General features: G+C 37.9%; 2 protein-coding genes and 1 long non-coding RNA gene across 3 annotated transcripts; all 3 read right to left on the reverse strand.

Moving 5' to 3' along the window:
- Positions 1-7,431: 7,431 nt before the first annotated feature.
- Positions 7,432-13,634, reverse strand: LOC130628382 (uncharacterized). The gene is made up of 4 exons (XR_008981834.1): positions 10,909-13,634; positions 9,241-9,356; positions 8,549-8,592; positions 7,432-7,896 (listed from the first exon to the last, which is right to left on the reverse strand). It is a non-coding gene; the product is annotated as an uncharacterized LOC130628382 (long non-coding RNA).
- A 1,943-nt stretch (positions 13,635-15,577) lies between these two features.
- Positions 15,578-16,417, reverse strand: LOC130627896 (uncharacterized). The gene has a single exon (XM_057441413.1). The coding sequence runs from the start codon at positions 16,415-16,417 to the stop codon at positions 15,578-15,580; it is 840 nt and encodes a 279-aa protein (XP_057297396.1).
- A 1,225-nt stretch (positions 16,418-17,642) lies between these two features.
- Positions 17,643-22,030, reverse strand: LOC130627929 (calponin homology domain-containing protein DDB_G0272472-like). The gene is made up of 5 exons (XM_057441415.1): positions 21,333-22,030; positions 20,349-20,408; positions 19,934-20,012; positions 18,162-19,101; positions 17,643-18,095 (listed from the first exon to the last, which is right to left on the reverse strand). Exons 1-5 carry the CDS (start codon positions 22,027-22,029, stop codon positions 17,643-17,645), a joined length of 2,229 nt encoding a protein of 742 aa, XP_057297398.1. The 5' UTR covers position 22,030.
- Between the last annotated feature and the right edge of the window lie 1,467 nt (positions 22,031-23,497).

Below are 23,497 nucleotides of genomic sequence, written 5' to 3' on the forward strand. Positions count from 1 at the left end.
CCGAAATTACAACGAAACGAAGAAGCATTTGTTTTCCAATAACCTTACTGAGGTTCTTCGAGTCATCCGTTTTGGTTCCATTAATCACGAAAGAAATACACTTCTTCGGGCTAACCACATCTTTTCGTACGGATCGACTCTTCTTTGGAGAAGACAGGAAATTGTTATAGTTACAATCTAGTGTAACTGTTTCCTTAGAGCAATGATATATAAAGAAGGACGTTACGTTAGGCGCGTATCTGAAAACCTTCGCGGAGTACGTGGTGACGGGATCCGCGATTTTGTGCATATTGTGTCCGCAATCCTTAAGTGGTGGAAATTGGAAAATTCCTAGCGGCGTAGTTTTGGCACAGTCATATAAGGTTCCTAAATCCGGTCCTATTTGATTACTTACGACCTGGCTAATGCCTACAAGTAGCATTACCAGTAACCACATTAGAAAAGACGGCATTTGGAAGACCGACCACATCTACAGAGGTGCTTTAACATTGGCACGGGAGACAGAGTTGGTAGAGATTCCTTGGGCAAGAAAATGTTCCATCAGTAGGGGGTCTACGTTCCTTTCCGGCTCCCACGTGTTCTCGTCTTCGTCGAAATCCTTCCATTTGATCAAAAAGAACCGTTTCTTGTACTTGGTTTTCATCTGTCGTATGCACTCCACTAGATACATATCTGGCCCTAATCCTCCTTCAGTCTCGAGGGTAGTGTTGTTGGTTGCGGCGTTGTCATCCAACTCACTGTTCTTTCGAATTTCGCCGTTATCCAGCATAATATCTGGGTCCCTTGCAGGAACGTCAGTTTGGTCGGCTGGCATCACATCCTGGTCCACCAATTCACGCAGTTCTACTTCGGCATTAGCCTCATCCTCACTATCCGGTAAGAACTGTTCTTCCGTGGCTTCCTCAGTTTCCAGGGGTACTTCCGTAGTGTCCATCGGATCAATCTCAAAGTCAAGGGTTGCAGTGGGTCGCATGTCAGGAGTATAGTACTTCTTCATGCGAGAGACATGGACTGTCCCTTTTAACGTTTTCCCAACTGCGTTGGTGACTCGGAAAGAAACTGGGGTTACACGTTCTATAAGTCGAAACGGACCGTGCCATAAACAAATAAGCTTCTTCACCAAACCCGTTTTTACAGCAGGGTTATAGATCCAAACCTTTTGTCCCACCATAAAAGAATGATCATTAGCTGTTGTGTCATACTTTAATTTCATTTTTACCTGTGCTCGTTGTATATGTTGTTTCGCTAAATCGCGAGCCGTGCGGAGTAGCGAAATAAACCTCTGGCGATGAACATCAACCGAAATTGACAAATCTTTCTGCGGCAATAATGCCACGTTTGGAATTAATTGTGGCTCACGACCATATGTGAGAAAAAAGGGGCTTTCACCAGTCGTTTCGGACACGCTGCTATTATAAGCATAAATAGCCGCAGGGAGGTGTACATCCCAATCTTTTTGCATTGAGCTAACATACATAGACAATGTTTGGCTAATGATGCCGTTCACGCGCTCGACAAACCCATTACATTGAGGATGATAGCTCGATGTGCAGACCTTCGTTACATTAATGAGTCGGCAGACTTCCTGCATCAGTTTGGATGTAAAATTTGTGCCTCGATCAGACAAGAATCTTCGCGGGGGTCCGTGCCTGAAAATCACGTTATCGATAAACACTTGCGCTGTAACTGCCGTATCGATCGTTGCTACTGCTACAGCCTCAACATATTTTGTGAACAAATCACCCATCAGGATAATGTACCTATTTCCAAGAAGAGAAGGTGGGAAAGGTCCTAGGCAATCCGCTGCCACAACTTCCCACGGTCCAGAAACTGGTATAGGTAAAAGCGGTGCGTGAGTGGGATGAGTAGGATTCTTTCGTTGCGCACAAGCTACGCAAGACTTGACCCATCGCTCAGTGTCCGCGAACATACCACGCCAGAAGTAGAAACCACGTAACCGTTCATACGTTTTCTGTGTGCCCAAATGACCCGAACTTGGATGATCGTGACACCATGCAAGCAAGTCATGACGAAATGAAGTAGGCACTACGAGCTGGCCAACCTCTTCACCTCGACGTAAACCAATATGATATAAAATGCCTTCTGAATCCAGATAATATTGGGATTCTTTCTTACACCACTCGCATTCTGCATCAGCCGGTAGTTCTCCTGTGTCCAGATAGGTAGTGAGATCAATTAAGTCCGTTTCTTTTTTCTGTGCTTCCTTGACGTTCGGTAAAGAAAGTGCGGGTTTTACTGCGGCCACTGTGCCATAGACCCTGCGGGACAGTGCATCTGCATTACCATGATTCTTACCCGGTCTATAGTCAATGGAAAAGTCGTACGACTGCAAAAGCAATGCCCATCGTGCTAGCCTGCCTGTAGGCTCCTTAATTTCCATCAGCCATCGCAAGGATTGGTGATCCGTCACAATTTGGAATTTTGTTCCCAAAAGGTATGGTCGGCACTTAGTAATTGCTACCACGACTGCTAATGCTTCCCTTTCGGTGGTGCTATACCTACGTTCGGTGTCTGAAAAATCCCGTCCACCATATAGGATGACGCGTTCCGACCCTTCTTGTTCTTGTGACAACGTGAAACTGCATCCTTCGTTACTGGCATCACTCGGCGATGTTAAGGCGGGGTCTGCAAAATACACACTTTTTTTAAATTGATTTTTTGCTGACTTTGAAGCTTTGTTGTGTTGTTTCAACAAACCGCTGTACCCAACTCGAATTATATTTGGTCAGTAGAACTCTTCGATCTTCAAAAAATGTAGGTACATGAGAGTAATGTGGGATTCCTTTTGTGAAATACGAGAAAGTTTAAAGGGTACAAAATGAGGTATATTTTTGCTTGGGGCTGGCTGAATTTTTATGGACAGACAATGAAAATATGTTTTTGTATTGCCTATGGATATGTATTTACAACTTCTTTCGTGAGATATGTCCAGCATATAGAAGAAATTCCTAAATTTTAAAGTTTTTTCTTTCAAAATTTGGTTATTTTTAATGTTGTGACTGCTTTCGTGCTGATAAACGGTATATTATTTACTATTTTAGTTGCGACATATGTCATGTAAGAAATGTTAAAAGTAATGTTTTTGCTAAGTATTTCAACAACATACAGGGTGAGCAGTATATAGATTTTTTCCTTTAAGAAAATGTTTTGTAAAGCTCGGTTCCCACTGTGGTTTAAGTGTGTTTTAAGTATGTTTAAAATAAGATTTTTAAGTTAAAGCATAATGTGAACGTGTTCGTGTTTTAAAATTTTCGGCATAAAACCTGTTTAAACCACAGATAAAATAAAACCTTAGATCAAAAAATTTTGATATTGTGGTTTAAAGTTCAAAGGCGCCGACAAATGCCGAAGGAGTTTTCAACGATTTTAGGGCACATTTTGCGCATTTTCACGTTAAAGACAGAAAAGAGAATAAAAAATGGCAGAAAAAAAACTAAGTTTAGTACAGGAAGAGAATCTTAGCGAACTTATTCGCAAATATCCAGTGATTTTTTGATAAATCACAAAGGCTACAAAGAGAGAAATGCTACATGTTTTTGATTTTAAAACAGTGGGAATGCTCAGGTTTTATTTTAATTTTTAAAGCACACTTAAAACCTTTTAGGTTTTATATTTAAACCCAAGTTAAACCACAGTGGGAACCAAGCTTAAATGTGTTCCGCTCATTTTAGTGCGAAAATTTGTTATTTTTTTACAGTATGCTGCAGATATTTTATATCAAAGTACAATTCTTGTAGAACTGCAACAATTACCTTTCTGAAAATTTCTGCTTTTTAAAGGATGTATTTTTAACATGCTTGATGCTGGTTCAAATCCAGTTCCTTTACATAAAAGGATAGCTCAATGGTAGAGCAAAGCATTATTAATTATTATTTTTACTGTTATTTTATTATTAATAACAATTATTTATGCTTGGCGCAGGTTTAAATCCAGTTAGCTAATCTGTACGAAATAAAAGTAGCCTAATGATAAGTGCAATGCATGGTGTGCTTCTAAATTTTACTTTATAGTTAGTATATGAAAGAATTATGAAAGAATTTAGCACATTTTTTTACGGTGTAAGGATGAAGACCTATCAGGACAAAGCGCTTTTTTGATGTAAATTGCTAAATGTTTAGGCAACTTATTTTCAAGTTTTAGTTAATTTTTTTTTACCTAATGATCTCCTAGCTTTATTTTTAGGCTATTAGGCTAATCACGTTTTTATTAAATAAATAAATAAATTATTTGTTAACTTAAAGTTGTACTGCACTTTTAATTTTCTTATGTTGTTTTATTACCAAGATTTGAATTGTTTTTAGCAGCCATTTTCAAAGGTTGCACAGGGACGAAGTAGCTTTAATGTAGCCAATGCACATTTTGATTGAATGTATGTTGCGAAAAAATAAACGCAGACATAAAATCGCCGGACAACGAATAAGAATCGGCTATTCCACCCAATAAGGTTTCAGTAATATCAGGGGCAGCAAAAAATAAATAATTTGGTAAAGGCGGGAAAATAAACACGGCGGTGCACAAGCGTTTTGGTGGCGTTCACTATAAAATGTCTGTCGTTGATCCGCTCTGCTGTGGCTTTGTTAAAATAGGAGCGTATGTTATTTTGACAAAAGACACAAAAAAGGTATATAACGGACGTGTATTCAAACACAAGTTCAACGAACTAAAAGAAAAATATAGTGAATTGGTGAGCGGAGTGGACTACAACACATTTACACGCAACTTCCCTAAAATCGTTGAAAATGTACGAGGGTTAGTGAAACGTCATACTGCTTTAAGAGATAAGTTGCTAGAATGCTTCTCGCTTAAAGCTTGGCTGAATTTATCAGTGGAGAAGAGAAAGACACACAGCCTTCAGAACTGTCTTGGTTGTCAAGAAAGTATTAAACAGTTTTTGGCGTTATTTCCCGCGAAAAAAAACTCGTTTAAAATAAAAGCAGACAGGAGCGGCTTATTCAGGGAAAAGGAAATGAAGGTTTGGCTGTTATATTTTATTTTTTAAGTAGACGTTTCGTATATATAATCTATACAAATTTACAAAGTATTTAAATAAATATATGTGAATTATTTGCTTTACGCGTAGAATCGAATGACAGAAGCTGTAAACGGACTTAATGACGAATTTGCATCAAGATTCGAGAGTTCGTTTACATCCCAGTTTGAAACAATGTTGCTGGAGAAAAAGGAGAGCGATAAACGATGTCTTTTGCGCACAGCGAAAAAAGATATTGAGCATCAGTGGGCGGAAACATCTGTTGAACGGTATGAAGTTTGTTGTTAATTTAGACCAAAATCAATAAGTACATAACAGTCGGCATACTTAATCTAAAATATAAATTAAGCAACATTAAAAAGTTTGTTTTTTGCTTGTTCTTTAGTGCTTATGGAGTACCTATCTCGTTACGAAACAGAGATAAACTGCGGTTGCATTTAAGCTTTGAAAGCAAAATCGATGCTGTAAAACGGACAAATGACAATGTCGCAAAAATTACACAGGTAAAGAATGCTGTTTCAATTGTCGGAATGATATTGTTCAGGTAATGATAATACCAATATCAATAAATTTATTTAATTTTCAAGGGCCTGAAAAGACCTCATAGCCACACCGGACAGCTGGAAAACTTCGAGTGGAGCAAAAGCGAATGTTTGGAAGAAATCAACAATTATCCAGAAGGACATCAGATTAATTTTAGCGATTTAGCAAGACGACATAAATTAGTTAATAGTAATGGTCAGTCTCCCTTCGATTTTTTATTATTTTATAAAACTTGAGGTGGTCTTCCATGTTCTTATACAAAAACGTGGTTATCTATTTCCTTTTCAATAAATTGGTCTTGATAGCAGACATGAAAATTTGTGGTTTGTAACTCCACGTTTTTGAACGTCATGCTTGTAAGATCTTTTTATCAATTTAGTATCTATATTCAGGTATTCAACCACAAAACTGTGGGCAAGTTTTAAAAGAACTGCTAATTAACAATGGATGCAATTTGACCAGGTTTCGAAACTGTGTAACAGCAAACCAACTTAGCACTGAATTTACTAAAGTGAGAAGAAAAAAACGGAAGTTAGTATTATTATACATCGGAATCACACATTTTTAGAAACTGCTAAAATCAATAATTCTAGTTCTTGTGTAGTCTTTTTTTTAATCTAGCAGGTTTGCACAGCAACAATTTATTTAAAAGTGACACAATTTTTTTAGACTGGACATCCCTAACTTTAAGAACATGTCCTTTCCCGTGGAAACAACAAACAAAGAAGTTAATGAAAAACTAAAACATAAAAAAACCACAGGGGAATACTCACTTGGAGATCTGATTGTGCCACAGTCATTCACCAAAGCAATTTTAAAAGAAGACAAGATAATACATGAAACTGTTGAGGTCAGCGGACGGAAAATGCCTTTAACAGAAATAAGAAAGGACATGTTGGAAAAGCATTTGCCATTTATGCGACTAAGATCTGATAAGGATTATAAAAACATGACACAAGAAGAATTGATTCTTAACTTAAAAAGAATTAACGAGTTCAGTGAACAAATGCCTTCAGAAGAGTATGTACATACCTACCTTGAAGTGTCTTGAAAGGAGGCGTCATTTGATGTTTTGGCATGATGGGTCATCTATAGCTAGCCACAGCCATGTCCTCATGCTTGTTGCATGTATGTACGACCCTGCTTTATTTCTCACAGATGACGAGTATATGGAAAATACTAAAACAAAAATAAATGTGCAAGCTGTGATTGAAAAGCCGGAGTTTTACATTTTGGCCAGATGTCCTGCAACTGACCAGCAGCTTTTATATTCAAATGAACGCTGCAAAGATATCATAGAAATGAGGAAAAGTGTTGGACATGGTATAACTGATGTAATGAGATTTTTCAAGGGTGACAGTCCCGCAGCGGCATTTGAAGCTGGGCAGCAAAAAGGTGGCAATTTTTTTTGCCATTCATGCTCTGTACACGCTGATTGTGTTAGCAGTCTTGTACATACTTTTAAACAACAACATCTGTCCTTGCAAGATCGGGTCGGTCATGCTTTATCTTCTGTCGAATCATGTAATAAACTAAAAGTGGAGCAGTAAAGTTACACAATGGATTGAAGAAGCATGAGCTGATAAATGAACTTCATCAACGAAAAATAAAGTTCTCCTGTGATCTCCCTACAAAGGGGTTAAACAACTTGCTTCAAGAGGAAATGCATGGAATTCAAAGGTTGCCAGCCCTCATGTTTGGGAAGTCCCATAGATCTTTGAGTGAGCTCAACCTTGAGGGATACGAGATATTAAATAATGAACCTTTGCATGATGTGTCAAACTACATTAAAAATATCTACTGTGAGCTTCCACATCATGTAGGTGCAAAGAAGAAGACTTTATTAGAAATAATTGAGGCTTCGTTTAATAACAAGAAATCAAAAAATGCCTCTGATTACAGAAGAAGCCTGCTGATCGTAACAAATTGAGCATTAAAAAATTTAGAAGGTAAATATTTACTATATTTCTAAATTAGGGCTACAGTATTATTATCTGAAGATTTAGTTGCACCTGAATATGGGACCAAAATAAACATAACAAATATAACTTACACCAATGTATAAACTAGTCTTTTCTTGTTATTAGGCCACTTTGCATTGAAACTGCTGATCTCACTTTCAAAGATCCAGGAAATATTGTACTTGCCAGCAAATAGAAGAAGTATGCCAAGTATTCTGCATTTGATAATTGCAACACACCACCACGCCATGTTGATAAAACTCCATATCCGTGGTAAATTAACATCACTGACACAGAGGAAATTTTTTGGTGTGTATTACTATTCAATTATCAGACATTCTGGCACACAGCTACGTCTTGTTTCTGGTCTTACAGCCAACACTGAAAAAGAAGAGGCTAGTTTTAATCCCATCAAGACCGTAACTAAACTTACATCAAATAACCATCCAGAAAACATCATATGTAATGCCCTGATCAGAATGCAAGCCGCAATAAAATTAGGTGCAGGCCAAAATGCAGTGAGCAAAGATAAATCATTTGAGGAACTTTCCCAAAGAATACAGAGACATTCAACAGGTAGGTTCTATATTTTACCCAATGTGCTATCGATATTTTGCGTTTTGACTTTATACTTTGTTTTTTGATTTGATATATAAAAAAGATTATGTTATTTGTGCTCTGGTTACATAGAACAGAACGTCCTTTCAATCAACTAATCAACTGCCATGAAATGATGGTGAAATTAAAATTGACGTCGCCCTAATTTTTAGATTGCTATGGCTGAAGTATTTACATTAATGAAGAAAACAGCAATAGTTCTATCATTTAAAAAAAATATAAAATGCGTTTCTTTGCTTAATATTATTGTGTAGTATTTTTATAACAGGGACCGTGATACCATTCTTTTGGATAGAGAAATATCCAAATGATCATGAATGCTTTTTAAAAAGAATAGCTGACTTTCTATTGGATTCACATAAATGGTGGGAAGAAACCAGTGATGGAATTATATTTAAAAGTGTTGATTCTCTACCTGGTGACAGTTCCTTGATTCTTCATCATTATCAATCGTCAACACTAAAAGAGGAAGAACAATACCTTCAACGGTATTGACATTTAGCCCTTCCTTGCAGTACCTGCAAGCAATTTGAAATAATAAAACATTTTAAAACTTCAAGTGTCTTAATTTTACTATTTGGTGCTAAATTATATTATCAACAATTTTTATAATACTTTGACATTGTTTAACCTTTCAGAAAAATTTACAAAGTTTATTAACTGTCATTTTCCTTTGTATATATACCTATTTTGATTATTACAAATCTGATGTCAAAATATTTCGCTTACAATACTTTCTTTATTTGCGTACAAAAACTAGATGTAAGGTACATATATGAAAACTTTTTGAAAATAATGAATAAGAAATTACCATGAACGAAGAATCATGGTAATTTCTGCACACCCTTACCATTGTGCATATAATGGCTGAGAATGTATGTATATTTTATATGTGTAACTGTTATACCTTTGGATTGTGGGAAAAATGCTTAGTTAATAAGCATTGTGTACTTGCGTTGAAAGTAACTGGAAAAGATGACAAAAAGATGGTACTGAAAAGTTTAAAAAGATTTAAAGAAAAAATTTCGTAGAAAGTCCAATCACAACTCCAAAAGCTAACAAACACAATACTACCACTACTAGTACTGAAAACAACTTAACACCAACCTCCTTATTTCCGCCACAAGTTGCTTCAACACCACATGCTGTTTCTGCAACCAATTTAAATACTCCCCTGCATCAATTATCACCAATTTATAAGAATGCTACCAATATCTCATCACCTGAAACACAAAAAAAACAAGGAAACATTACAGGTTTTAAATTCCAACCACCTCTATGTCCCACCTCATCATCCACTTCTGAGCTGTCAAGAACTTCTCTCATGATGAAAGCTGTTATTGGGGACATTCCACTAATATACCAGTACAATAAAACCAGAAAGGAAATGAAGGCTAATCCATGTCAATTAGCAAAAGAAAAATACCTACAAATTATAGCAGAAGTTGAGGTGAAGTTAAAATTGGCAGAGGAAAATATAAAAAAGAAATTAAAGAACTTGGAGTTGAGCTGCATTGGCACAAACAGCACAGCATTGTCAATGATCCCAAAAAGTGAGAATGAGTTGGCAAAATACAAAATATTTTAACATTATTAAAATATTGTGCTGCTTTAAAAAAGGAACTTGATTTATAAAACAAATCATAACAGAGTCAATTTTTGCCCAGTAGAAATTTTTTTTTTAAGAATTGTTGCGTTGTTGCAAATTATATTATATTAAATTATATTATATATATGAGCATATAATCTTTAATTTACAGTGGAGAGACGTTTTGAACAAAATGTAGCGCAGTTACATACAGGAAAAATTTGAATAATTGACAGGCAGTAAAAAGTCACACCTTTCTATTCTTGCGGTCGGATTCGCGTCATAATACTGGTTGAACCAATCATGGGCCAGTATTCGCATTAAGCAGCCATTATGAAATGGTGTACAAATACCGTAATCGTAATGTTTTTGTGGCAAAACCTTTATAAATACAATACTGGATTTTTCCAGGAATTCTTTTTTTTTAGTCAAATCTTTAATACTAGTCGGTGGCCGTTGGAAAAATCCACGGGTTTGCCCGTCCTTTTTATACAGCATTGCACGCGTGTCGCTACTTGCGGTACCATGTTGCGTGACAGACAGGCGTATACGTGTATTATAATATAGATGTTTTAGATACTGCTTAATTTTTGCCATTTCGTGACATTTTAACGCCGTTTTGCTTGTAAATTCTGTTTACTTAAGATTTCTATTGTGAAGGTTTGACTGTGAAAAGCCCAATTTGTACCCCATCGGAGAGCAACGAAGGAGAACGTTCCGACCGCAAGAATATATTTAACTTTTGTCTGCAAACAAAAAAATAAAATATATATAATTATAGTTATAATTTGTTTACTTGTCCACTTGAAAGAGAAAAGTGGCGTAAAGGTTGAAATAATTTTTTTAGCATTAATAGATATAGCTAGAGACTCAAAATAATATTTTGAAAAGGCTGGTCAACAGCTTATACAAAATGGCCCATTTTACATTTCTTATATAATACCTAGCTAGCTACTATCCATTGAATTTTTACCTTAAATCCACATCTTCCTGGATAATCAAGGGGATAATCAAGACATTAAAATACCAGTCTTAGAATGCTGTCTTAGAACAAAAATCTTCACAATGAGGAAAAGCCAATATCAGCAAATAAAAATCATTTTGCTAGCTAGGTAGCTATATACTCAATAAAACTGTAATATTCCAAAAGTTTATTTATCAATAATATTAATAAAGAACTGACTTACCATTTATTTGTTTGTATAACTCTTTTCCCCTCTTTAAATCTTTAAATGTGAACCAACAATCAACAATGATGACTGTCAGGGCAAAGCTTTATATCAAATTCAAAAATGCCAGGAGGCCGCGCAACATGACTATTTTAGTTGAAAAACGCGGACCAGATAGCGCGTAACAACATTACTAGCCATAGTGTAAAATTGTAGCAGGCGAGTTCAAAATACCGTGGCATTCAGAATGCACCTTAACGTCGCCGAGCAGTAAATAAGACAAAAGATTTTGTGAAATCGGGGAATGCCAAAATAGGTGCACTGGTCAATTTTGTCTTCAGTTCATCAAAGCATTTTTGTTGTTGTTCTCCCCACATGGAATTTATATCCTGTTTTAGCAAATAATGTAGTGGTTTTGCCAGCTTTGAAAAATTGTCGACAAACTTCCTATAGTATAGGCATAAGCCCAAAAACGCGCGAACGCCCTTCGTTCTCTTAGGTACAGGATATGTGGCAACTGCTTTGATGTTTCTTGGATCCAGGCCAACGCCTTCGGCAGAAAGAGTATATCCTACATATTCGACGTGTGTAGAGGCAAACTTGCACTTTTTTAATTTCAACCGCAATTTCGCTCGTCGTAATGCATCAAACACTATCTGTAAATGACGTAGATGCTCATCAAAATTCCGCGAGAACATTACTATGTCGTCGATATAAACAAAACAAATCTTCCCGATAAGGTCGCGTAATACGTGTTGAACTAAACGTTGAAAAGAACCCGGCGCGTTCGTAAGACCAAATGGTAGCACGCAAAACTGGTATAAGCCGCGGTGAGTAGCAAAAGCCGTTTTTTCCTTTGAGCCTTCTTCTAGTTCAATTTGCCAATAGCCTTTAAATAAATCTAAAGTCGAGAATACTTTTGCACAGTGCAGAGAATCAATAACTTCATCGATCCTTGGCAGGGGGAACTATCTTTTACAGTCTTTTTATTTAACTTTCGGAAGTCAACACATAGCCTTACAGAGCCGTCCTTCTTCGGTACCATAATACACAAGCTACTCCATGGGGACACACTCTCCTCAATAATCCCATTGTACAACATGTCATCTAACTCGTGATCAAGAGTCTCTTTTTGTGACATAGTCAACCTACAAGGCCGTTGCCTCATAGGAGCCGAGTCTCCAACGTCAATATAATGCTGAACGCTTGTTGTGATACTCAAATCTGCCGTGGTCTGTCCGAACAGATCCCTATTCGCCTCTAAGAGCCGCTTTAACTGGAGAAGCTGATGCGGAGACCACTTGTCGCCTAGGACATGTTCATCAAATTGTATGTTGGTTTCTGTGCTAGGAAGGTTAGGGCTGCACACCCTGGGAAGAGACTCCGCTTGACCTATTACTGCTCGAGCTGGTAGAATCACTCTGTCTTTCGTGGGGTTTACCACGTGTAGATAGACTCCTTTCTGGCCTTTTTGCGACAATGTAGGTGTTGTCAAGAGCTGATTGTCCTCTATCGTCTCCGATGGACTAAAGATTACCTCCGAGAATGGTACCTCGCAGGAAATCTTCTGTACTGACTCTGACAATTGTTCCAAGATGATGTCCTGGGTACAAACTATAGAGACGGGCAACAGCACGTCGCAATACTCCGGTATATTTCTTTGCTTAACCGGTGCGCGTTGGTCAGCGTGGGAGATTTTTGTGGACTAGCTGATGACCTAGTCTGTAAAGGGGGCGCTTTACCGCCTCGGCCTGATGTCTTTTTAAAGGCTTCCTTCCCAAAAGGGGAATAAAGACTTTTTCTTCCTCCTTTGCCATTGCTACCTCCCATCGTCCCAGGTCAATCCTCGCCTCCATTTTCCTGAGCATATCCGTGCCCAGAATGACCCTAGTGCTAGGGTCTTCCACCAAGGTCACACTGTGGGTACAGGGTATTTCCCCCCAGGTTAAAGTCAACAAGTACATTGTCGTGAACCGATAGTGGAGATCCGTTAGCACTTATCAACGCGGATCCCACGTAACAAGTGACCTTCCATTGTGGAAAGCCATTGTTTCGATAAAAATCCAAGTATTTCAATTTCTTTTTTTGATTTTTCTATTCTATTAGACTCCTTTTAGTCAGAAACATTAATCTTTGTTTAACTAAAGTAGTACTAAGCCTAATGTGAAAACAATGTTTGATATTTCGTATTTCCCAAAATGTGATATTTGTTTGGATTGTGTTACCAGTTCTTTTCTTTTGCTAGTTTGTTAAGATGTTTGAAATAATTAATCCCCTGTTACTCTCGAGGATACGTGTAGGGTTTCTTGTTGCGCATGTGCAAGGTAAAGAAGTTTTTTATGTTTAGGTAACTGCGCAGCCATGCAGCCAGGTAATTTAAGTTTTCGATTATTGAAAAGTCAATTGTAAAATTTAGCCAGCTTTTCTATTAAGGTTCCCCTGCCTTACCAGCACTGACCTTGCCTTTGCCTACCCTTCCTATGCCTTTTGTGGTGCCTGCCTACTATGCCCTTGCCTGTGCCTCCCATGCCTTGCTGATTCCTCTTCCTGTCCTGTTTTCTTGCCTGCCTTTGCCGTGCCCTTTTCTTGCCGTGCTTAATGCCTGTGGTTTAGCAGTCTCTCTACACCACATTCTATATTGATTGTATTCATAAGTAATATAAAATAAGTAACTAACAAACTAAGATGTGTATACAGGTATTGTGAGGATAATTGACGGGGACGGTGTTCTGTATGTTCTCCGTTTTCGACGATATTAGTTTTGCTACACGAATATGTCTATTACTGAATCCTAAAAAACGCCATAGCAATCAATAGAATGGGTTGCCGAGGTACGTAAGAATATCTTTCACATTAACTTGGGCAGTATTTAAGTCACTGGTGCAACAGCCCAATGCCGGGACTTTAGGTCGGATTTTTGAGAACTTAAACAAACTTCCGGCGGAAAAAACGCTGTAACGTCGCTAAAATTTTGTATAATTTGAATAATATAAAGTACGTGCTCAGCAACTTGAGTTACATTTCCCTGAGAGTACGCGCGAATTGATATACAACAGTTCGAGATATCCGGAATACGAGTAAAGCAGTATATAGTATAAACTTTTGCAAATATCAATAGGTTCAATTTTTCTTGCAAACTAATTTTGTTAATTCGACAGGACTTCGCCTAAAAATTTTAAATGCAGGGGCATTAGAAAAAGAGAACAAAATGAAAGACATTTGGGTAACTTAACAGAGACCATTTATATGTCCTTGTTTTTTATGTAAAATCACAAAATAATTGTCAAACTTCACCTGTGAAGTTTGTTTGTTACAATAAAGTTTTCCATATACACGTAGTGTAAAAAAGCTTGTTCATAATAAATAAAGATAAATGTAATAAGGAAGCGTGTGAAAATAGTTTATAAAAAAAGTTTAGAAAAGTACGCAAACTAATGTTTAAAGTGGGTAAAATTAAATATGTAAAGTGTTACAAAGCATATTAATTGCTCGTAAATATTATTACACGCCTGAAATATCATGCCTGAGACATGGACTACAGTTGAACAGCAATACTGCAATGAAATCTGGCAATATGAGGACTTGTCAAAACCTCTTAGTACCAATCAGAAAAAAACAAACGAAACAAGTAAGGCTATGCAGTTACAAGTTCAAGGGTACCGGACCAGATGGGAGAATTACATTAAAAACGATCTCTCCTAGAAATCCTTGCAGGGCATGGCTCCATACTTGCTTGCTTTTTGTTTAGGCTCCACTTACGATGTTCTTCCATCACAAAGTAAATTGAAAAAGCAGCGTTTGTGCACTTAATCCGCATGTTTCTTATGCGGTAAGCAAGTGTGCACCGCAGCCCACATCTTAGGTGGCTGCAAAACTGCCCTTACACAGGATCGGTTTACATTTCGCCACGATTCTGTTGTGCGTCTACTTTTAGAGCTCCTTACTGAGTTTACTTCTATCTTTTCCCTAGTAAAGCAACTAAATAACATCAAATTTGTTAAAAGAGATATATATATACTTGTATGTTCTGGCGCAACCTATGTTAACGATATCCTCCAAGGGTATTTAGTGTTGATTCCCTGCCCCCTCGCCCTCGTTTGATGATTGTTTTAGTCTGTTAACAAGCATAAACGATATCCTCCAGGGTTTTCTGGTGTGTCACGTGTCAGCAGATCTGCGGGGTTGTGCTTAGTATTCATGTAGCGGAATTCTACTTCATCCTTTTCAGTATTTTCTTGTATGCGGTTTCGAACAAACACATCGCTGTTTTCCTTTTGTTGTAGGCACTTCAGCACGCACTGTGAATCTATTCAGACTATCTTCTCAGTGTTCTCTAACCTCAGTTCCTTTGATATGAATCGCAGGCATCTTACCCCAATCAGTGTTGACATCAGTTCCAGTCTGGGAATCGTCAATTGCTTCTTTGGTGCATTTCTTGCTTTGGAAAATATGAGGTTGACGTTCACTTTTCCATCAATAACTGTGTGTAAGTAGATCGCTGTGCATATACCTGATGCGTCACAGAATCCAATCAGCTGACTCTCTTCGCTTCCGACATACCGTGGCAGTTGAATGGTTGATAACGCCTGCAAGTGCTTTGTCAATTCTTTCCAGTTTTCTTGGTCCTTTGGCTCTAAAACATTGTCCCAACCAATATTTTTCTCCCATAGTTCTTGAAGAAATATCTTCATTTGATCGTACCAGGCGTCAGCATTCCCAAGGGATAGTATACCGACGCTATTGTAGCCAATACTTCGCGTTTTGTTGTTCCAGGTTTGTCTGGATTGATTCTTTTTGTTGAGATCGACAATTCATCAGTGTTTGTGTTCCAAACTAAGCCAAGAACCTTCGTTATCTTTGATTTGACTTGGTCCTCAGGATCAATTTTCTTGTTCACTTCGTCTGAGTTTGTCAACCATTCCCTCAAGTTCATCGATGCATCTTTAAATAAGGCCTTTGCATTTCGGTACCAGTCAATGGCTTCCTTTTCGTTGTCTGTGCCGAAAATCATATTGTCAACGTAAATACTGTCCTTTATTTCTTCTGCTACTGGCTCATCTGTGTTCGCGATATGATGTTGAATAGTAGCACCCAGTAGGAATAGACTCGAAATTATTCCGAAAGGCAATCTTACAAATCTCTGCGTCTCCAAGTTATCATTAGAAACCGGTTTCTTGACGTCCTTTAACCAAAGAAATCGATTTACATCACGATCATTTTCTTGAATTGCGATTTGTAGAAAATCTTTCTTGATATCTGCGATTATTCCAATCTTCTTTGTCCTAAACCGAAGTAGCAATCCACACAAATCTTCCATGATGACAGGTCCTCGGTGTAAGCACTTGTTCAAGCTCTTGTTGCCTTTCTTTATTTTTGCGGATGCATTGTAAACAATCCTCAACTTCGTTGTTGCACTTTTAGCTTTGATAACACTGTGATGTAGAATGTAATGCTTCTTTGTCTGGTTGTTCACCTCTGAAGGATCAACCCTTTCCAGTACACCCTTTTCAACTTGCGATCGAATCATCTCATCATAAAGGTGAAGTAATTTAGGATCTTTTTACAGATATTTCATCAGGGACTTCAATCTCCCAAGGGACAATTCGTAGTTCTCTGGGAGAACAGAATCTTCGTTTCTCTACGGCCAGCTTACAAAATATCTTTTTCCATCCCTCTTCACTGTATTCTTGAACATTTCCATCACAGCTTTGTCTGAATCCCGTTCTTCGTGTTGGTTAATGCCAATTGTTTCCATCTTCCACATATCTTCCAGGCTTGGTTCAAACAGTGATGGCACGTCTTCACTCAGCATTCTTCTGTTCGTTGACGATTGACTTTCTGTTGAGAGCGCAAACAGAGCGTTTACTTCTCGATGCCAATTTTCTCTTCCATTTTTCCCAGAGATGATCCACCCAACCTTCGACTTCAATTGGTATAGGTGATCTTGTATCTTCACCTTTTCGTGAATGATGTCGTCATAGTAATCATTCCCAATAAGAAGAACAAGGCTGTACGTCTCCATATTCGATGGTATGGTGTCTGCAAGTTCATATTGTTTTGCAATCTTTCTTTTATCATTCAAAGCCAAGGGCATTCTCTGTAGTGGTCCAATTATTTCTTTCGTCACAGTTGCTTTGATCTTCATGTCTGCTCCAAACTTTGTCTTCAGTGTCAGCTGTACTAATGGCAGACATTTCTGACTGCGCTCCGCATTCCCAAACGTGTTGACATAAAAATTCTGCATTTCTTTTGGCTCTAATCTTAATTGATTCGCAAGTTCTTCGGTGATGAGCTTCCATTGTCAAAGAATATTCGTGACTTCATTCTTGTGTTTTCTCCTTGAAGTGTAACAATCGCTGTCTTCATAATGACTGTTTCTCCCACTGCTACCATTCCGCTCTCTGTTTCCGGTTTCTTTTTGTGATCGTTTATTTGCTGGAATTTCGTAGGGCAAAGTGTACGAAGATGCTTGTCTTTTTCTCCACAGTGTACGCAAATCTTCCCAGTCAACTTGCAGTCCCTTATTTTGTGGTTTCTTTTCATGCACCTGAGGCATTGGTCTTTAATCTGTCGTTTTCTCGATTGAATGTCCGGATATCTTTTACATTCGTCGCTTCGATGTTAACCATTGCAGAATAAACATTGTCGGCCATATTTCATTTTGCGAGTTTCATTGGACAGTAGCGATTCTCCTGTAAAGTTTCCGCTGTAGCTTGGCGATGGCGACTTGTAGGCTTCTGATTGGACTCTTTTCAATCTTTGCGTGGATTGATTTCATATTGGTTGTCTGCTACTTCTTGTGCTGTGATGTATCTCTTTAAAACTTTCCTCAATGTTTCCACTGTCCATTCCTCTTCTTCTCCCCTTTTCTGTTCTAGCCGTGCAATCACCACCCTCGGTAGTTTCATACGAATTAGGGATATTGTTGATCTTGTGTTGGTATCTTCTCCTAACGAGTTTAGCGATCGTAAATGTTTTTCTATCTTGTCGTACGTTGCTCGTAATGAGGTCGTCTTGTTGGAGGCCGGCTGCGAATCCATTAGTTGCGTGTAGTGGTTATTGATTATCAACTGCTTGTTTCCAAATCGTTCGTGTAGGATACCAAGTGCCACCTCGTAATTCGCATTGGTCAGTTCCAGGCCGTCAATTACCCTTAACGCTTCGTTCTCCAGCTCTGCTCTCAAATAGTTGAACTTGTCGATGGGCTGGAGAGAGGGATTTTTATGAACTGTTGCTTCGAACACATCTCAGAAGCCCTGCCATTTCAATACTTGACCTCCAAATCTTTGAAGTTCCAGCTTGGGTAGACGAACCGTAGGTACCTTTGGTGTTGGATAAAAATCATGTTCTGGCAACGTCATTTTATATGATTGCTGGTTCTCCATATCTTTCAAATTAACTACGGCTTGTGCCTTCTCGGAATCCCTTTCCATTTCCAATTTCATCTGCAACATCCTTTCTTCACTTCGCAATTTTTCTTTCTCCATTTCCAACTTGTATATCCGTTCCCTTTCACGCTCATCAGCTTCCCATCTTTTCTCCTCAGCAACAACTTCGCACTCGAGTCTTTTCTCCTCTGCTTCACGTACCAGTCTTTTCGCCTCGGCTTCACGTTCCAGTCTTTTATACTCGGCTGCACGTTCCAGTCGTTTCTCCTCGGCTGCACGTTCCAGTCGTTTCTTCTCGGCATCACGCTGCAGTCGTTTCTCTTCAGCTTCACGTTCTAGTCTTTTCTCTTCAGCTTCACGTTCTAGTCTTTTCTCCTCTGCTTCACGCTTCAATCTTTTCTCCTCGGCTGCACGTTTCAGTCGTTTCTCCTCAGCTGCACGTTCCATTCGTTTCTCCTCAGCTGCACGTTCCAGTCGTTTCTCTGCGACTTCACGTTCCAGTCGTTTCTCTTCGGCTTCACGCTGCAGTCGTTTCTCTTCGGCTTCACGCTCCTTTTTACGCTCAAGCTGTCGTTGTTTCTTCACGCCGATGAGATGCTCCACGTCTTCCAAGATGTCTTCTGCTTCGAGCATCATATTCCGTTTTTTTACAGATTTTTCTTCTGTCTCCTCCACAGCCGTTTCGAAATTAGCAATGTCCTTCTCGAATTGAGCGTGTCTTTTTTCTAGATGCTTCTTCAATCTTTTAAGTTCATCAATGTCACATTCCTGTTCATCTTGAAGGTATTTTGTTATTTCGTTAATCTTTTCGCGTAATCTCTGTCTGGAATGTTTTATTCTTTTTCCTTCCATGTCTTCTGTTTACTATTTATTCGCACTTCTAGAATCTTCTTTGATCACAGTTCTTTGAGTTGATGATCGTTGTGAATGATTAATTGCACGTCGTGATTTGATCCCAAGTTTGAGATTCTCGTAAATAATTAATGAATTGTATCGTTCACGTTGTGTTGATGTAAATGTTTTTTGTTATGATTCTTCGTCCTTTCGAGTGTCTATGATAACGTAATTTCCAATTCGTGATTCGTATCTCGTTCCTTCCTATTCGTTCTCCTTTTCGTCTTTCTCTGCTAACTCTCTATCTTCTAACTACCCTCTGCTACCAAATGTTACGACAGATCAACGAGTTAGGCTTGATTTTATAACTTCTTATATTTCGTTCTTCATAATACAACCCTTTTAACTTAACTTGACAAATGCCGTTTTCTGTCTATATATATATTAAAAATAATGTTCTAGAATGTTATTTCCGAAGGTTCCTATTATAAACAAAACAAAGGTCTATTGTTCAGTAGAGTTCGAATATCATGCGCTAAATCATTCTTCGAATGTTCTAGTTAGTTTGTTACGTCTACTCAGCACTTTAAATGTTTTAAAATAATCTCGCAATCGCGACAGTTATGTGGAAAACGATCTTTCGTGGAGCACCCTTTTGACTCTGCCACAATGTCTAATTTCATTCTTCAGGCTGGTCCTGACCAAGGCTGGTCCTATGCATCAATCACCTCTGTAAGGCTGAGTGTTGGGATCCCGTAACACGTGTAAAGCTACAACCAGGTTCACAAGTGCTGGCGCATAGGTAGATTTAAGAATGTGACGTACCATTTCTACTTTCTTCAGTAACAGCAGTAGGTGCGCTTGGAGCTTCTGTCTCGTCAACTTCACTTAACATATTTTCTAAAGAAAGAAAATAACTGATTTAAAAACTGTGACAGACTAGCGATAAAAAAGCATATTTGACGAGTTGGAGGTTGTTTAATAAATATTTTAAAAAAATTAATAAAACTTTCTGTGCGGGAATTCTCTTCAGACAGAGCATTATCATTGATCCGTGCAGACAGTTTATATTTAATTAGTTTTGCAGCCAAATAGTACCATAAAATTCTGACGAGCAATTAAAAAAGATATTTATGTCCAAAGCCATGTTAACAACGTCATTCCCCTTATCGGTTCCATAACTATAAGGTGACGCAGCATTTGTGGACGTTAACGTTAAGAAGATAACCATCATACCATTCACATTTGTTGAGGGATTTTCAAGTTCTTGTGATTCTATGTCTGATGCTTCTGCGCCTAAAAAGTAAGGAATATTTAACTCTTTCATGTACATTGTACAAAGAGATCCTGCAGCTCTATCCTACAAAGATGATGCTTAAAACCGTGTTTCACTTCAAATAGAAGTGCAGCTATACTAATACGGATAACGTTTTTGACTGTGTTGTGTTTACTAATGACAAACACGATGCTACAGGTAGGGTAGGGTTTGTGATACCAGTACTGTGTAAGTAAAAAAAAAATGATGCTAAATCGAGCTAAGCAACTTGAGGGACAAAAAAACTCTCTCACCTTATCAACTTAAGGCCTGGTGTCTTTGGAGAGTGACGACTCCACTTATTACCCCAGTCAAAATGAAAGCGAAAAACAAAAAAAAATTACGCCAACAAGGGGGTTTGACTGTACCAGGTCCTATCTTAGGAGAGTGACGACTCCACTTATTACCCCAGTCAAAAAGAAAAAAACAAAGAACAAAAAAAAATTATGTCAGCAAGGGGGTTTGACTGCACTGGTCTTATCTTTGAAGAGTGACGACTCCACTTCTTACACCAGTCACACAAGATTGTACAAAGTAGGACAGATGAAAAGTTATGGATGAAAAAAATGTCTAGTTTCTGCTGAAGACTGTTCGCATACCTTTTTTGAGGTGACTCAGCTAGACATTTTCGGTACCTTGGTTAAGGAATATGAGTCGAAACCCTTGTACCCCTTACAGAAGTCCTGTCCTACTCTCTCTGTCTATTTGTTTGTTCAATTTTTGTGCCAATTATCTCCTTGGAAAAAGGAAGAATTGTGTTCCTTTATATGAGCATATTCTTTAGAGGAGCAAAACCTCTAGAATTTAAATTTTAAGACTTAACTGGTCGAGTTTATCATTGTGCGTGCACTTTGTAATTTTCGTTCTGAGTTGATAATAAAGTCTTTTTCTCTTAATAAACTTACCGAGATCTTTCATTCGTTTATTTTTAAAGTTTACTCCTTTATCCTTAGCCATTAGTAGAGTGACAACTTTTGTCAACTCGATGGTGGACACCTTCTGCCGATACCACGTCTTCTGAACATCTGCTGTGTGCCCAAGATGTTCAGTTACACATTCTAATTCATCAGGTGTCATGTCCAAAAGTTGCAGAACAGTAGCCATCTGTTTTCGAATTTTGGTGGAGGTTATAAGCTTTGGGTTTTTTAAGTGAGCCTTTGCTGCGATACTGTTGACCACATCCCACCCACGCACGTGATTTTCGGATTTTTTGAATACCCAAGGAAACAAGTATTGATTGGTATCACCTATTCCAACTTGCGAACGTGCCATTACCAATACATTAATGCATTCCTGAACCACTAGCGTAAATAATGTGAGTACTCTTTTCTTTCTCTTACCTTTTGTGTACACAACCTTCAATCTCTCGGCAAGTACTTTCTCTGTTGCATTTTCAAGATTGTCAATGTCTTCTTGACGCTTCCATTTATCTCTATTGATCCAGTGATCAAGTGTTAACTTCGTTGGCTTTCCTCCACGACGTGCGTTGAACGTTAGTATTTGAACAAGTACTAATTTTTGCAAATAACTGTACTCATTACGAGTAATGAGAAAGTTATTTACTTCTTGTTGTTGTGTAACGCTCTCCATTACTGTCTGCATTTCTGTAATTACAAAAGAGTCTTACTTTTTTTATGTCTTCTGTAAGGGGTAAGAGCTCTGGAGATTTGTCCTTTTTAGCGGAAAAGGTAGCTTGGGCATGGTTGGCATAAATATGCCATTCCTCGGAGTGCAACTCAAGAAAATCTCTAGCATCTTTGACCATCTCACTGTCTCGTGTTTTTATACCAACTGCCCTCTTTGCTGAAGCAAGAGCACTTAGCGATCGACCAACCCGCAAAAGTAGACTAGGGATCCCAACTACGTCGGTACCACCATGTTTGGCCATTTCTTTGACAGTTGTAATAATTTTATTCTAATATTGTGGGTCGATAAGGTTACTGACTGACAATGAATCAAGCTTGTGTTTTGCTCTAAAAGCTTGAACTAACCTTGCCACACTCCTTACTTTATTTGGATTTTCTGTAAACTTCTCTCTTCCTCCTTTTTCATACATGGTTCGTCGTTCTTGATTATATTTGTTATTTCGTCCTCTGCCATCCTGGAAATTACTTGGCCAGACAACTCTCGATATTTATCATCTGATGCCAATACACTAGCCAACACCATTCTAGACTCGCGCAATCAAAAACACTTCGCTTCACTGTTAGTATTTGTTTTACATTAAGCAGTGCGCTTTGAAATGCCACGTTGACTAAAAAAACCACGACAAATTACGCACATGGTGTATTTGTCAGCACCAGCCTTTCCTTTCCGAATAACTGTTAAATTAAAATTTCGGTCCTTTGATTTTATGACATTGCTGAGGTAATCTCCCTCTCTTCGCAGTTGCGCAAATGCCAAACTCTTTTGCTTATTTGATACTCTTTAAAATTTCTTTAACTTTTTCCTTATTTTTGTGTCTTCTCATTACATGCCGGAGAATTCGATAGTACCAAGACTTGCAAAAAATGCAACAATGTATTTTTCTGCCATCTTTAAGAGGCGAACGATCTAAGACGAAATTTTACCTTATATTTGGTTCTTTATATTAAAACTTTATTTTTAAACAGGAAATTTGTTCCAAGCTGACAATTGTTTATATAAATTTTCGTAAATTAGCTACTTATTTGTTACTTTATAATGTTTTTTACTTTTAATAGCAAGTTGTAGTGAAATTACCTTTTCTTAAATAGAAACTGATTTAGTAAATGAGCATTGCTTTTAGTTTAATTTCTATAACGCCAAACAGTGAATTTAAACGAGAGCACAGAAATTGGGTTATATGAAATATAAACTATTAAAATAAAATTTTGGTATATATTTTAATTTATCATTTTAGTCTAACTGCAAACAATTTCCGGAGAGCATCAAATAAAATACCTGAACAGTTTCGAAGGAAGGTTCAATACCACCATCTTCAACGTCTCCTGGACTTTTAACAAGTCTGTTTGATTCATTATCTGTCTCTTTCCTGTAAAGTGAAAGAAAAATGTTATCATACATTTTTTGTTACAGCACTAGCTGAAGA

This window comes from Hydractinia symbiolongicarpus, chromosome 2, assembly GCF_029227915.1.
Source record: "Hydractinia symbiolongicarpus strain clone_291-10 chromosome 2, HSymV2.1, whole genome shotgun sequence".
NCBI classification, from domain to species: Eukaryota; Metazoa; Cnidaria; class Hydrozoa; order Anthoathecata; family Hydractiniidae; genus Hydractinia; species Hydractinia symbiolongicarpus.